Consider the following 16778-nt stretch of genomic DNA (forward strand, 5'->3'; position numbering starts at 1 on the left):
CTTTACAAGTTAGCCCTTGACTATAATCTCACCTGATGGTAAGTGATGATGTTAAGATGGAATCGGACTTTTTCGGAGGAGGACGAAAATCCACAAACAGTAGGATTGAATCCGGTCCGGGGCATGCACCTTCAACTTTTCAGTTGTGTGCATTTTAAGAAATTAAATATCACGTGTCTCAAGCTGTGAAGCAAAAAGCATCGTGAGGAATCCTGCATACGTGAGAATTTTCTAAATTCTCTACGTGTGTGAAGTCTGCCCATCCGCAATAGGCCAGCGTGGTGGACTACCAGCCTAACCGCTCTCATGAACGGAGACTCGTACTCAACAGTGAGCTGAATATAGGATGTTAATGATTATCGAATGATAATGATCGTACCAAAGTGATTAATCGCTTGGCGGTACATCTTTGTTCCAGATATAGATAAGATTAGCTGACGCCGCGCGGTTTCACCCGCGTGGTTCCCGTTCCCGTTGAAATATGGGGATAATATATAGCCTATAGCCTTCCTCGATAAATGGGCTATCTAACACTGAAAGAATTTTTCAAATCGGACCAGTAGTTCCTGAGATTAGCGTGTTCAACCAAACAAACAAACTCTTCAGCTTTATAATATCAGGTTAGATTTATTTCTACCACGCTTACGTCAGTACTAAATTGAATACCTAATATCTGAGACATGTCGCTTAACAATCGACAAGGCTTCACGACAATGCGTCTTTGTGTTCCACAATAACTCTTTACAGCCGCGACAAAGTGGCATTCTGCGAAGATTTGCCGGCGCATAGACAATAGGATGCTGTTAAACGGAATTGTCTATTCCCATAGACGTTTACGCTTATTGAATATGAGTTATGGTTTGTTTTATTGTTTTAATTGTTTTTAATATTGCGTCTTTATTTGTATTGTTTAACTACGATGTTAATGTAAGAAAAGAACTTTCAATTGGTTTTATTCTTTGTTTATTGTATGATTGCGGTGTTGAAAGTGATTTAGGTCAAACAAGCATAATAAAACAATAAATTGTTATGTAACACTTTTGAGGAGTAGATTATAAAAGGGTTACATAATAGATGTTTCTAAAATTCGAGTGTAGGTAGTGCTTAAACGAAACAAAGTAAGCTGGATATAGAGAGAGTTAAGAGAATTTTTAAACGAATATAGAAGTAAGTCGTTTCATATTCTATTTCTAATTTCATTAAGTATCTAATCTCACGCAAACAGTGACAATAGAACTTGAGCATAAAGAAATTACTTACCAATAGGTAACTTGTTTAAGTTTTGAAGTAAATTTTTGGAACCAGTTGTGTACCTACATGGATGGGAAAAGTTGCATATAATTAGTACCTACTTGAAAAAATATTAGAGAATTCATTTACATTCCTGAATTGTCCTTTTTTAACATTTTTAACGTATTGATATAAAAATATACTCAATACAAACACTATTAAAAATTTATGAAAAAAAATTAACCCTTCCGCTGCGGGACATTTGAGTGCCCAAGCAATTAGACAGCTTATTATCATTACATTCAGAACATTTGAGATATCTCGACAAAAATAAAAGCATGGATTCCTCATTTGACCACGGTACCGAAAATAATGCGACCAAAATAAAGACAAAGTTTCGTATTCTTCATTCATGCACAAGTTCACAATAAAGCGAGTCAGTACTGGGAATCGGTGTGACGCATTCCTGATCCCGGCCGCGATATCCCAGATATCATTCCGCCGTTGCATCACAAACAATTAATATCGCGATTCATTTCTTTCACAATCCGCTGTAGGGTTGTGTAGTACGGATTAACTTACCTCAATTGAACTCATCTTCATCATCCTCTTCCTAATCATTATCATCATGTTCATCATAATAATCATGGTCGTTCTCATCGTAATCGTCATCGTCATCATCATCATCAGATGATAGACAATCACTGCTACACTTAGTAAGGACCAAAACAAAAAAACATTGTGAAGAAACCTGCTTATCAAAGAATTTCCTTAATTCTCTGCGTGTGTGAAGTCTGCCAATCCGCATTGGGCCAGCGTGGTGGACTATTAATAATCGGGCCGTGGGTAAAAGTGTAGGCCTAACCCCTCTCATTCTGAGAGAAGACTTGAGCTCAACAGTGGTCGCAATTTCATCACCTTAGAACACCAATGTCTTTCGATTATTCGAACTGTGTGCCTCGCCCATTGCCACTTCAGCTTTGCAACTCTTTGAGTTGTGAATTTCTCTGTTTTTTTCTTTTATTCGGATCTTTTAATACCTGATTCACGCAGAGATACTCTAGAGCATAGCTCCACTAATTTCTAACATCTCTCAGCAATTCAAACTATGCTCTACTCATTGCTACTTTAGCATTGTGACTCGTTGAGCTATGTCGGTAACTTTGATAATAGGTCTATCGGTAATCAATGTAACGGTAGGTTAGGTTAGGTATAGCAGTGCTTTTTTTAATTAATTGACATGGTCGCTTGACGATGTGCGTGCGCCAGGCATGAGCAATGAGATAATGACTAATTATTATCACCATTATCATTTAATATTAATACTTGACCTTTCGAAAAGGTAAACTAAGCCTAATTGAAATAAATGAATAATGACTATTGACTATTATAAAGAGGTAAAGTTTGTGAGATTGTAGGGAGTAGTCTCTTGGAGCACTGAAATTCTTTTACCAATAGAAAGCTACAAGCTACGTTATTTGTGAGCGTCAGCGAGGTTGTATTTATCCCCGTTTTTCCACAGTAACGGGAGCTATGCGAGTAAAACTGCAAGGTAACTGGTAGTTCATTGTATAAAATTCGTCAGACAAACAACATTTTTTTAACATATTTCAGTCAAAATTACAGGCACACACAGTTCACTTTCAGCCCGTGAATAATTCATGCGAGCCCGTTTCAGGCGAAGCGTTGTTAATACACAAGGGTTGTTGTTACGAACATTAAATTGAGTTGGAACAACCCTTGAGCCTTGAACTCTATCAGCATGTAACATTGTCAGATTAATTTTATTACAAGCTAAAAAACGCAAGAGATATAAAAAGTTTATGCTGTTTTTTATAAAGTTGGTGTGAAGTAGCGTGCAAACGATTGTTTTTGTTGAGTCATCAATATAATGTCTAGGCTTTAAAGGAGTGGGACTATTCTGTAAGTTGAAATCCACGAAGTTGCTTTAATATGGGTTGATGTGCTTAGAATGATATGAGAGGGTTAAAACACTATAAGCAGGTTTATTCACTATCTTTGACGTATGCTAGGTGACATGAATTTGAGATTCTATGTTAAAATGTCATCCGGTGCGTATGCTGGTGGATCACACAGTAGGTAAATGATATATTGTCAATTATTGATTTGATGTTTATTTTAATAGGTTGATAATTGCTATTAACGTCCGCTATAATACAAATCGATCAATAGAAAGGTATGTTATTTTTCACTTTTTAGAGTAATGCATCTTTGTAATTGGTTAAATTTTTTTAAAGCAATTCTTTTTTGTAAACAAAAAATATTTTTTTTTCTATTTTTAGATGCCATAGTGACCGAAAGCACCACAGAAGGGCAGTTTTGTTCATTAATGTCATTTTGATTTGAACACAAAATTACTGAATCGATTTTCATGAAAATTAAACGGGGCTATTCTGGAAGTAGGTATACCTACCTACTCTTTCAAACGAAAAAATAATTTTTAAAATTTGGATAATAAATGACGAATTTATGAGGTAATAAAATATATGCGTCGAATTGAGAATCTCTTCTTTTTTTTTAAAGTCGGTTAAAAATTGAGCGTTTCGACATATCAATTATTTAATTAAGCGCATTAACTAAATAAAATAAAAATGTCGATATTTATGTCACATAACGTATTAAAATTGATTTTGATTTATAAATAATCATGTCACATATATATTTTTATCGGTCCATTACATCTCATTAATTACATCAAAAGTTAAACAGTCGAGCGCACTGTATCCAATTTTCTTGTAAAAAAAAAAAAACACAGTTATAATGAAGTCCACAATGGCAGCACTTTCACTGGCCAGTGGCCACAACCTGCGGCTGTCAATCATTTATTTAACTTAACGAGAACTAATTAAGTGACTTATTTTTTGTCGCAAAATATTAAAGGCCTACGCTTCAAAATATCGTTCACTTTACAACACGTTCGACATACATGGGTGCGTAAATACCGTGCGATGCAAAGGACAATGTAACGACTTGTAATCTATCTACGACAAATCTAAAAGGAAAAGTTGTAGTTTTAGCTTTATGTTTTAAGTATGTTTTTTTCAAGAAAAAAATGGGTACTTGCATAGATTTAATGGATTTAATACGTGGGAAACTACAAGAATTTTTTTTTTAATATTTTCATCATTTAGCTTAACCTCCTACCTGTTCCTCCTAATCTGTCCTACTAATAGTACGGAAGAACAAAATGACATACTAAACAAAAAATATCTCTAGTAGGCAGGGGGCCTAAGTCGGATTATGTAAAAACAGATATTTTTTGAAAATTTAGTCACAAATAAAGTACATAATAGAAAATATACTTAAAAATACAATACGAAAATTAGCTTACTACTACTTTCCATCCACCGCCATTTCGGCTGGTGGGAGGCTTCGGCCGTGGCTAGCTACCACCGTACCGGTAAAGACGTACCGCCAAGCAATTTAGCGTTCCGGTACGATGCCGTGTAGAAAATATTTTTAGCCTGCTTCCATCATCATCACTGCATCATCACTTACCATCAGGTGAGATTGTAGTCAAGGGCTAACTTGTAATAAATAAAAAAATCCCTCAGGTAAAATAAATTACGAACTGTATAAAACGAACGATTAATGTCATTATTTGTTTACACAAGTTCAAGATTTCCGCTTAATTTAAGGGGAAAGGAAATTATGTCAATCCATTTCATACTTAAAAGTTGTGAAAAAATACTTGAACTGATACAACATTATGATGATAAAAAGTTTCAAATATTTTTTGCAATATTCAATCGAAAATTATTTTATGAATATTTCTCAGTTCAATATTATAAAGATGCATCTTTCTTTTGAATATGACATGAAAACTTGATGTTTACCCGATTTCAATAAAAAAAAAGATAAAAATGTTTAAGTTGTACAACAATAATTAGATTCCATTTACTAGTTTTCAGTATAAAACCACTACACTTACTAGTAAAAGTTTTGTCTTAATTAATTAAGTTTATTCTCATGTTCGTTGATAATTAAAAGATGCGCACAGTTACTTGTCAAACGGTCCACCTCTTAAGGGTACATTCAGATGATAAGCGCCCAACGCGCTTTGAATGCAGAAATATTGTAACATTAAATCCACCCAAGGCCGACTGAAAGCCAGTTATGTATAATTTTGTTTTTTTTTTTTGAGAAATATTCAATTAGGTACCTATTTTACATAAAATTACCCTTCGAATAGTAAGTAGAGTCAACAAACAAAATAAAAAAAACATGTCAAAAGAACTTATATATCGTATCGGTATGTCGGTATATACGTCTATCCGCGTTAAAATATTGCGCTTAATGAGAACGTAAGTACGTCCTTAAATTAACGGCTATGGTTGTAAACGGCCTAAATTGGCTGGTGGAAAGCTTCGGCCGTGGCTAGTTACCACCCTGGCAAAGACGTACCGCCAAGCGACTTAGCGTTCGGGTACTATGTCGCGTAGAAACCGAAAAGGTTGTGGACTTTCATCCTCCTTATACCAAGTTACCCTGCGTCCATCTGAGATTGCATCATCACTTACCATCAAGTGAGATTGTAGTCAAGGGCTCAGTGGCGTGCATAAAAATAGAACAAAATGGGAAATTCCTGTTCCAATACAGCTTCATAATGGGCCCTCACGACAGGCGATACATTTTTGCATCTATGAAGTGCACGCCACTGCAAGGGCTAACTTGTAAAGAATAAAAAACAAAACGCGCGTCAAACGCTTGTCATGTGAACCAGCTTTAAGAAAAAGTTACCTCTACGGTGGTATAACCGTACAAGCGGGGCGAGGCAATGTTTTATTTTCCTGTTCACTGGGACGCCACTCGTAATTTATTGTACGGCGATATTAAGTGCGGCTTTTTTTCCACTACACCGATTGCTGGTACTTCGATTGTAGGCATTTTATGGCTTAATTCCATACAGTGAGGCCACAACAATGAAATAAAATTAAAATATACGATGTGACGACAATGACGACTTTGAAGTACGACATATACTTTTTTATTTAATGACAAGTTAATCCTTGACTGTTCTCACATATCGAGTGACGATGCAATCTAATGATCAAGTAAGCTCACATGCCTGCAATACTAACAGCTTGACAGACGATAAAACTGATCGTGTATTGGTCGCGATCGGCATGGTGTCATGCACATCGAGATCAACACACGATCAGTTTTCTCGGCTGCAGGAATGTGAGCTTTTTTGATTGTCAGTGGCTGACATAAGATTTCCATCGACTGCATCGTTATTCGACTTACGGGCTTCATCACTATCAACCCATATTCGGCTCACTGCTTAGCTCGAGTCTCCTCTCAGAATAAGAGGGGTTAGGCCAATAGTCCACCACTCTGGCCCAATGCGGATTGGCAGACTTAACACACGCAGATAATTAAGAAAATTCTTTGGTAGGTATGCAGATTTCCTCACGATGTTTTCCTTCACCGTTTGAAACACGTGATATTTAATTTCTTAAAATGCACACAACTGAAAAATTGGAGGTGCATGCTCCGGGCCGGATTCGAACCCACACCCTCCGCAATCGGAGGCAGAGATCATATCCGCTGGGCTATCACGGCTTACGGGCTTGGTAATTACTAATTTTTCCGATTTTTTAAAACACTGAAAAAATCTATAATCATAAAACCAGTTTTGAAGACATAACTACTTTGTTTTAATAAATTAATACTTCTCATAAACTGTAGTTTTGATTCACTTTTATTTAGACAATAAGTACGAGGTATAAGGTATAATACGAGGTAGGTATAATACGAGATAAAAATGTTACTATCGGAAAACCTTTTAGGGAAAAAGCTAAATTAACCGGAATCGATACAGCAGCGGTCTCCAAATTGGTGTAATTGAATCGATATGGTCGCGAACTGGATGCTCTATTAGTCACCCCTGTACGGACTAGGGGACACGATGTTTCACTAGTGTAGAAAATGAACTTTTCATATAGGCTTACCTACTTATATACATAGTTTTATTTTTAACAATATAATGGTTACTGGATAATGGATAAAGCGTATGGTTCACTTAAAGAAAACTAACTACTTTAACAGGGCTACCACGCCGCCAGTGGCGTGCACGAGATTTTTAACTAGGGTACGCATTATGCGTACAAATTGTACAAAATGAAAAATTCCTTCTTCAATACAGTTTCGAATCCTTAGAGTATGCAGTGTTTTTTGCGTGTTTTTAGTACACGCCACTGCATTTGTTGGGAACAAATCTTACAATACGTTACTCTATGTCCTATGTCATAGGGCCAGTCTCAACGCTGAGAGTCCTGGGTTCGATTCTCGCCCGGTTGGAATATTGTCGTATCCACTCTTGATACAGCGTTCCCACTAATTTGGGGGAAATATTGGTCATATTTAAAATATATGACAAATATTCGTTTTGTTCTAAAATATGATATATTTATGTAATATCTTCAAATGTTTGAATCTTGTTTGTTATTTAACGGCTATCATACCATTCAAACAAAAATCCAGTTATCTTGTTTATAGGCAGAAAAGAGCAATACATATTAGTTGCTTCTTTGGGCTACCTCTGTTAATAAGAGGTCGTATACTTAAACTCTCCATTCAGATTTTCCTAACGACCAAAAAGCAAGGCCACCTTTTAGGCAGTAAAAGGTTTTACTAAAAAGCCTCAGTTATTAATGTTATGCTAAGTATATCACTTTTTTTACTTTGTTTCACTTGGTAGAAAAGGAATTCATTTCAGCCCTGAGAATTGCCAAATAAAAACAAAGGACGTACGCAGCGGCACGTATTCGCGACTCGCGAGTAAATCTCGCAAGGGTTAGAGGGTGACGTCATTAAAATGCATGCGAGGGGCCTGACAAGATGGATTTTGACGTTATACAGCGTGTTCTTTTACTTGAAATTATAATTATTTTTTAAATTATGATTACGACCGTTGTTAGGTGACTGTAAGATACATGCCATGAAATATGAGGTTATATAAATGATATCGCATAATCAGGAAAGTTAATCCCTTGTACTTATACAGCATATTATCCCGTTTATGCGAGGCCAAAGAAGAATTTTAATATGTAACAAACAACTTTTACGCATTACACTCGTGGAAACAGTTTTCATTTACCTACTATAGTTTAAAATAAACTGCTTGTTGAAAATATTCACGGATAGTTAAAGAACTCCATATCTAAATGTACAAAATTACGTTTAAATTTCAGATTATTGATAACTGCAATATATTATAGCCGCAATAGCTCAACGGTAAGAGCGGTCGAACTTAACACGCAGGGGTGGTGGTTCGATCCCGGCCCCTTTGGTCTATTGTCGTACCCACTCCTAGTACAGTCTTGGAGCGGAATAGGAATATTGGTCATATTTAAAAAGATATGGCAAATATTTTTAAAAAAAAAAACTGAAATTAGTGGTAACCTCAATACCGACGGAATCGTTTTCTTCACCCATTTATCCTCTATTCTTCGAGTCTCTGTCCCAGAGTTTTATTGATCTTTACCCACCTTTTGAACTTTTCTCTTTTAGAGGCTGTCGCGCTGTTTCTATAGGATCGGCTTACACTACGACGTACTAGATTCTAAAAAAATTATCAAATGGCCGCTGGTTGCAAAAATAATTACAGAAATAAATATGTTATTATAAACAAATTATCCTTCGGTATCTTATTATCTTTGAAAAATAGAAATACAAAGTTTTAATAAACATGAAAATATGTTTCAAAGCTTTTCTTATTACGTTGTGCTGAGAAAGCTTTTTCAATCACCCTGTATAAAACTCGATCACGTACCTTGTACAACTTTTGTACGACTTTAAAAAAAGTTCGAAATATCCAATATTAACCGTCACGCCCACCTGACGGTGTCATAATTGTGAAAAACATGTCCTTCTTATTATACGCCATGAGCTAGTGAACGATTTGTTCAAAATTAATAGGTGAAATTTTAAAATATAATTAAGCTATGCTTTGATAAAGAGATACACATTACATCTCTTATCTCTTATTCAAAATATAAGTGCAATAATATTACATATTTACATATTTATAAGATAATTAACAGGATTTTTGAGAAGCTTATAATTGTTTTCAGTTTATACTTTACAGGTATTATTTTCCACAAAGAATATTGTTAAGATTCATAAGTCGTAATATCAGTATCATAAATATATGTAGGTATAGTGAAAATTATATATACCTACTTTTAATACGAGATTACCTAAAAACAACAGATACCTGTACAAAGTCATTATGACATGCCAAATTAAATTAAAATAACTAAAACTAAGACTTAAACATAATGATCATTGTAATCTGTGTTTTTTACTGGGAATAAATTATAGATTATACAATATACATAGTATATTTAACATAGTATAGTTTAGTTTTAGTTGGCTCTTTACTTGTAGTTGTCTCTTGTTAATTTTAGATCGGTACAAACTCTGTAAGCGAATCGTTCACCGGCTCGCGGTTCATAACTTCATTCATTTTTAAAGTTCTCTTTGATTTTTCTTCGATCAAAATTTCGCCGGTCATTTGATGGCTGCAAAGGAAGAGCAAATGAGAAATTGGTTCCTATTATTTTCTTGTAGGGCTTCTTTGAATTCTTAAGATATTAAGCTCATTTTCTCATTAATTATGTGGAAACGAAGGAAATTAATTCTGCACGGTCCTTTGTAATGAATACCGATTTTAATTATTCACCGCTACAGTTTCGATTTCAAAGAATTATAAGTACAATCGTCTTACAATATTGGGTGAGGTTTTTTTTTAATTTTTTTCATCTTTTTCATATATTGGGTGAGGTTTTTTAAATGACAACAATTTTCACCTTCTTTATATCTACTCGCTGGCTTTAGAATAGTCACTTTACATCTGTAATAATTAGCATCACTCTCTTTAAGTAGAGAATGGTCTTAGAACAAATCGTAGATATTCTTTGGCCACCAAGATCCTGAACTCTTGGAAGTCCCTACAAAAGATATTTGTTCAGAGTAGACTTTCGCTGGCCCATGTTATGATGATAGATTGATTAATTTTTATTTAATCATGATCATCATTATCATCATTAACCCCGTCTCTGAAAGCGCAGTGTCAGTCGACCGATGAAGCGAGTCGCAGGGATTCGCAGGATCGTGATGTTTGGAAGTCGCTACAAAAGGCCTATGTCTTGCAGTGGACGTCCATCGGCTGATATGATGATTATTATCAATCGATGGACGTCCTCTGCTGGATGTAGGATTTTTATAAGGACTTCCAAACACCACATACTTGAGCCGCCGGCATGTAACTATTACTTATAACCTGCGTCGTCGGTCCACCTAGTGGGGAATCGACTAACACTGCGCTTTACGATAAGGGGTCGCCATTCCAGCACTTTGAGAGTTCGGGAACCCAAAGTCCATCGGTTCTTCGAACTACGAGTATGTGTCGTGATTATTATCCTGCTACACCGAAAACTGCTAAACCGATTTTAATTAATGAATGAGATGTCAAAGGGTTCGTAATAATAACACGGGTGTCAAAGGCTAGGGTATATAAATTAAAAAAAAGTACTTAGTCTGGTTATACTTTTTAACCGAATTCAAAAAGGAGGAGGTTCTCAAGTTGACCGGCATCTTTTTTTTTAAGTTTATTTTTATTACAGATATTATATTCTCTTGTAATCTAAATGTTATATTTTACTTTATAATGGCGTTTCTAGTCGGCTTTCCTTAAAGAATTATTATTAATTTAAATTTTTATTGAACTTGATGGTCTCAGGTCGATTCCCACACTTATTCGTCATAAAATTATAATTAAATAGGTATTTATTACGAAATTAATTGTTAATTTATGGATTTTAGAAAATTAAATTGCGCCCATGACTTTTTATTTTATTTGTTTATAAATTACAGATACATATTTTGTTTAAATATTAAATGTGTCGAGCACGGTCATTTATTTGTGACATTATATTTTACGATAAAATAAAAAATAAGTGTATTAATTAGGTATTTTTTTTTTGCTTTTTTGTAATTTATAGCCGCCTATCTGACGTTGCCAAAGTCTATGGCCAGTGGTCACTTTACATGAGGTGACGCATTTTATATAGACCGCTATTATAATGAGAAAAGAAGAAAGTTCATCGCTTCTTCATCAGGTCGATGATGGTGATGAAAGAATAGGGTTACTTATACAGTAACCCTGTTCTTTCATCATCATGATCTATGATGATGATGAAAGAATAGGGTTACTTACATATCTATATCTGTGACTATACGTCATAGATATAGAGATCATGCGTTCTATGAGCAAGCCATTGTAAACGTGTGGACAGTAATTATAGTGCTCAACCCTATAGATACAGTGTATGTAGAAGTACGAATGAGAAAGCTAACATAAACTATGCACCATTACTTAGGGCTGTCAATTGAGGAAAAATAGAAATACAAATAATGGTTATTTGTTTATTTACATAAAGCTCAATATATTAGGGATGATTGATAACTTAATAAAAATATAATACAATGTAGACAATTATGTTAATTTTTTATTTAATTAGCTTTAACAACGGCATGATCCTGGGTTAGAAAATCGTATGAAAAATTAGAATTTTCTTTGTTTTAAAAATACTTTAGGCAGTATCGCGAAGTTGGGAAGTGAAATCGTAACAAACAAACAAAATTCGAATCTTAACGCTTTATAATATTTAATAGTTCAGATCGCAGAGGTGACAGCCCTTGTAGCGCGAGGCGACATAAAGTATGCAGCGGTAGGGTTGCCGACACAATTTGCGGCAACAATAAAAAATCCCTTAGCGCCAGACAACGGTAAGTTGCCAGGCTATCCGTCTTCTTCGCCCCTCGACGTAGCGCGTTGGCTTTGTATGGATACGCTCAATATTTATTGACACATTCTTACAAAAGGAGATTCTATTTTTTTTATCAATGACTTTCAACCCTTGAATCTCACCTGATGTTAAGTGAAGATGCAGTCTTTTTTTTATAAGCTCGCACTTGACCACGCTCTAAAGATGCCCAGGTTGTAAGAATTAGCAAATACTTATTTCGGGAGAGAGTTCCACATCCTAGCCATGCGTATAAGAAACGAAGAAGAGAACGTAGGGATATAAACCTACCCGGTGTCTTGCAGTGCGATGGTAAAAAGGTGACGGTGGTACATAGGAGTCTACAATGGCAACGAGCTTACTTGGAAGGGTCAAGCTAATTCTACCTATACCTACCTCTGACGCTAGTTGTTTGCCTGCAGGCCTAGAGTGTTAACGACAATCTCTATTGGCGTGTATCTCTCGTTATGTATATCCCGAAGAGAAAAAACATAATTATTGTCGACCAACTTTTTCGTCCTACGTTTCGTTATTTTTTTCGTCAACGTTGAAGTCGCAAGGAACGGAAACCAGAAAGTGCTGTGTTGGTCGACCCTCCACTAGGTGGACTAAGGATATCAAGTGGGAGGATATCAAGCATCCAGAGCCAGAGAGCCGCTGGATGCTGGCGGCTCGAGAAGGTTTTGTTTGGATGTTTATGCAAGAGGCCTATGTCCAGCAGTGGACGTCCATCTGTTAATGATGATGTTAAACTATTTCGTCCTCCTTTGACTTTCTTTCGTTTCGAGACATGAAGCGGTTGGCATTTAAGGCATATACTTAATATGTGACTAAATGTTAGGTTAGGTTAGTTACCTACCTAGCATTTACCTATAGGTGCATATTAAAATGATAAGGTCACTAAACCAAACTTTCTACCTATAGGTTCTATTGTAACTACCTCTACTTTCACAGTTATAAACTAATACATAAATATTCATTAATTATTAATTTATTTTAAGAAAACCAAGATTGTTGGCTTTTCTATCAAATATGCTTTGTCAGTATGCTAGTGAAACAGTTTTACACATCTACTAATTTATCTCACTTTCAAACATAATAAACGAATTTGTGAACAGTCATCCCTGCAGTCACTTCACATTGTGCTGTTAATTAGAATAATTTTGAACAATAAATAAGAGATTGCTAATAGATAATGAAAGTTGTGTCATTAAAGAATTGGTTTTCTCCCGTAAGAAATCGACGCTTTCGAAAATTGTCATCGTTTTGGGCCTACTTGTTTTAAACTTGAATAATTAATCGTCAGGCTAATATTTAGGCTTCTACATTTGGCCCTAAGGTCTAAATATTAAAAGAGAAGACTAAAAATTAGTATTAGTTAGAAATGTGTCAATACATAACCTGAATGCGGATTTGGTAGGTCGATGATTATTAGAAATCAGAATATGATAAAATCATTGGGGAGCGTTCTTAAAAACAAATATTTTCTGGAAAGAAACAAAACTTACATTGTCTAATTAAAAAAAAAATGCATGATTATGTAAATTTTATTTTTTTCAAATAACTTTAATGTCCTTATTTTGTTTATCGTCTCTTAAAACCTTAGTGAGTGATTATTATAACATTCCTCCGAAGGTCATTTATTACCATTCAATAGGTGCTACGCCATATTTGAGAACCATAAGTACTAGTAAACTGGTTTTCTGTGTACCTGTACTTGTAGATACCCTTAACATCTACTTTATTATAAAAAAAAATATATAAGGGTTCCGTTTTTGTAAGAACGTACTTTAGGAACCCTAATAACCAGGGACTGTATCCATGTGGCTAATGGTTTATTCGGTAACGACAGGTCACGTGATTTAGTAATCGATCGAATCGATCAATTCCATACATTTCTTTTAGTTTTCGAAGCGTTTGCGATCGTAGAAAGAGAATCGACATGGCTACATACCCTCGGAACTCTTCTAGATATAGTATATTTTACTGATACACAACGGACGGACAAGCATTTCGTTTCGTTAATTAACATAAAAAAGCTATAAAATTAACATGTGATCAAGAAATGTCAACAAACCTTATCCACATTATGACTTTAGGCAACAATGCACTCATTATTATTTTAAAGGCAGTCGCCGGCCTCGTCCGTCATCTACGTTTTTATTGATGTTGTGTGTTTGCTGTAGGTACTCCAGAGGGGAGAGTGATAGCATTTTAGAGCAGGTTAAGGTCAGATGGCAGTTCAAATTTAACTAGGTTTTGCATACACAATTTTCACTCTATATTGCAGTAAAACGGCTTTTCTTAATATCGTTTGAACATATTTTTTTAATAGTATTATTGTATTAATAAGTTTTTCGTTTACAAAGAAGATGAAAAATTCATTTTGCTCCGAAAAAAATCGGGAAATTATGGCGGCTTCGTAAGGCGAAAACCATAAACTTGGAAATACAATTAGAACTGAACATTGATGAAGTCCCAATGTCTCTTAAGGTTGCTCTGGATTTGGGAATGTATGTTATTTATTATAGGTTAGTTCTAAATGGTGTTGCCACTGTAATCCTTTGTTTTTTTGCTGTAATTAGTATAACAAGTATACTAATAAATATAATTTGTTTTTTTATAATCAACTTCCGATGTTTCTGTCGATACTTATAACTTTCTTATATAAACATACTTACAACTTTTAGATTATTTTTAATAATATTAAATTTAACAAAACATTTCAGTCAATACACCAAGTCACATAATAATAAAAAAAATATCATTACCAATTTAGCTGAATGTCTTAATTTCAGGTTTAAAAAAAAATTCTCAAGTATAGAAAATTTTCTCGATCTACCCTCGAAAAACATAAATTGCGAAGATACGTTATTATTCGTTAGGTATACATAAATGTTATTAGTCCATTACTTTCGTTTTACTGTTCGGTGTTACGATTATAATACGAGTCCAGTACCGCTTCAGAATAACCGGTTTCGGTCATCTAATAAAAGTTGCTTTAGTAGAAACGACTATAAACGTACTGCATACATTGCCAATAAATAAAATGGACCGGACGATTCAATTCTGTACGTTCAATAAAAGTATACATACGGAATGTAAAGGCGAAATGTTACATGAATTCTTCATTGCAAATTGTATGGCCATGTCGGTATTATCATTTTTAGTGCTCGCCATACTTGTATATATTCAGATGGAATTTTTGATGCACTGGCAACACAGCCCCGATGCGATTGGCCGTCCTGAATATTGTATGAGCCAATCACTGCGTTGCGCTTAACGTTGCATTCCAATTTCAAATGATGAAGGCGGCAAAACGACAAAGTGAGTTGCAATGTAACCGTTATGCAAGGAATAATTTTGTTATGTCATATTCCTATGCAGTTAGGGAAAACTGTGGTCAGTGATGCTGATTCGCCTTTTATGTACTCTGACTTAGAAAGTGTACCTGATAGATAAATATGTAAAACACAAATAGAAGACATAATTGGCGAAAACTGTTTCCGCTATGGCAATTTAGGTTAATTATTGCTGTTACATACAAACTTGATTTTAATGATCAAATATCAATCAACAAATTACACGGTTTCATGACCATTAGTTATAAATATAATGCGATGCGTTATGATAGATATAAGAACGCAAATGGATTATTCAAATTTTTGTTAATAAACCGATCATAATGAGATTTAAATTGTCATCGATGTTTATTTTATCCAATACAAAGTTGATAATTATGTAGAATTTTGTTTCACAGATATTGGATATTGTGGAAAGAAGAAATTTGTGGTTTATTTTGTTAACATAATATTATTGTGATTTATAAACATTTCAAATTCAAGTTTATATCAAGTAGTCTAATTACGATTACTAACACTTTTGAAACGTCAAGTTATTTTTCTAGTATCTATTTGCAGTATTTCTGTCACTGCTTCTGAAGGTTACACAGAGAAGAGCTGACAATCTTTCACTTTTTTCACCGTTATTATTCATTAATTCAAGTTAGGTTAGATTTGATTTGACTTTGTAATCTCACGTGATGATAAATGACGATAAAATGTGCTTACTTTGGAGAGATACAAGTTTTTTTCAGATGGTTTCTAAGTGGTATCGTATCGGAACGCTAAATCGCTTGACGGAACGTTTTTGCCGGTAGAGTGGTAACTAGCTAGGGTCGGACCTGACCTGAGCCAATTTAGAAATTATTAAATCCTAAACTGACGCGACCTGGAAATCCAATCCTCTATAACCAAAGCTATTTAAAATGCAGTTGAATTAAAAGTTTCATTTTGTTTCAGCGATAGACGAGGAGTGCTAGACGCGGCAGCGCTGCAAGCATTGGCAGGAGAAAGCGTGCTGGAAAAAGAACGGCAATTATCGGAGATGATCTTGCAGCTGCAGATGGTTAGGGAGCAACTGTTAGCGCAACAGGAGCATACTAAGGTAAGTTTATTTTAGAATTTAGACTACAAATTAATGCTTTCACACTATGTATTATTATTATTAAAAAATTGCCTTAAGACTCAAAAACAGAGTTCTTTTTAATTTCAGAGGTAATGATTAACAACGTTCTTACGAAATTTTTAATCATTATCTCACGCAGTGAAAGCTTAATTGAATTTCGCAACAGGAAGAAACAATATTCGCGTAAATCTTAGCCATTTACCGATACGTTTACTGTAGTAAATTAAGGTAACATGAAGAAGTTTA

General features: G+C 34.8%; 1 protein-coding gene across 5 annotated transcripts in view; it reads left to right on the plus strand.

Annotated features, from left to right (window-relative positions):
- Positions 1 to 16778, plus strand: part of LOC112051487 (transcription factor Sox-5) — a 374453-nt gene that overhangs the window by 276321 nt on the left and 81354 nt on the right. For all 5 annotated transcript variants that reach the window (XM_052888794.1, XM_052888796.1, XM_052888795.1 and 2 more), the window contains one exon: positions 16367 to 16511. In XM_052888794.1, the coding sequence (XP_052744754.1) occupies positions 16367 to 16511 (145 nt within the window). The remainder of the gene's footprint in view (positions 1 to 16366; positions 16512 to 16778) is intronic.

Source organism: Bicyclus anynana, chromosome 23 (assembly GCF_947172395.1).
Source record: "Bicyclus anynana chromosome 23, ilBicAnyn1.1, whole genome shotgun sequence".
In the NCBI taxonomy this organism is placed as follows: domain Eukaryota; kingdom Metazoa; phylum Arthropoda; class Insecta; order Lepidoptera; family Nymphalidae; genus Bicyclus; species Bicyclus anynana.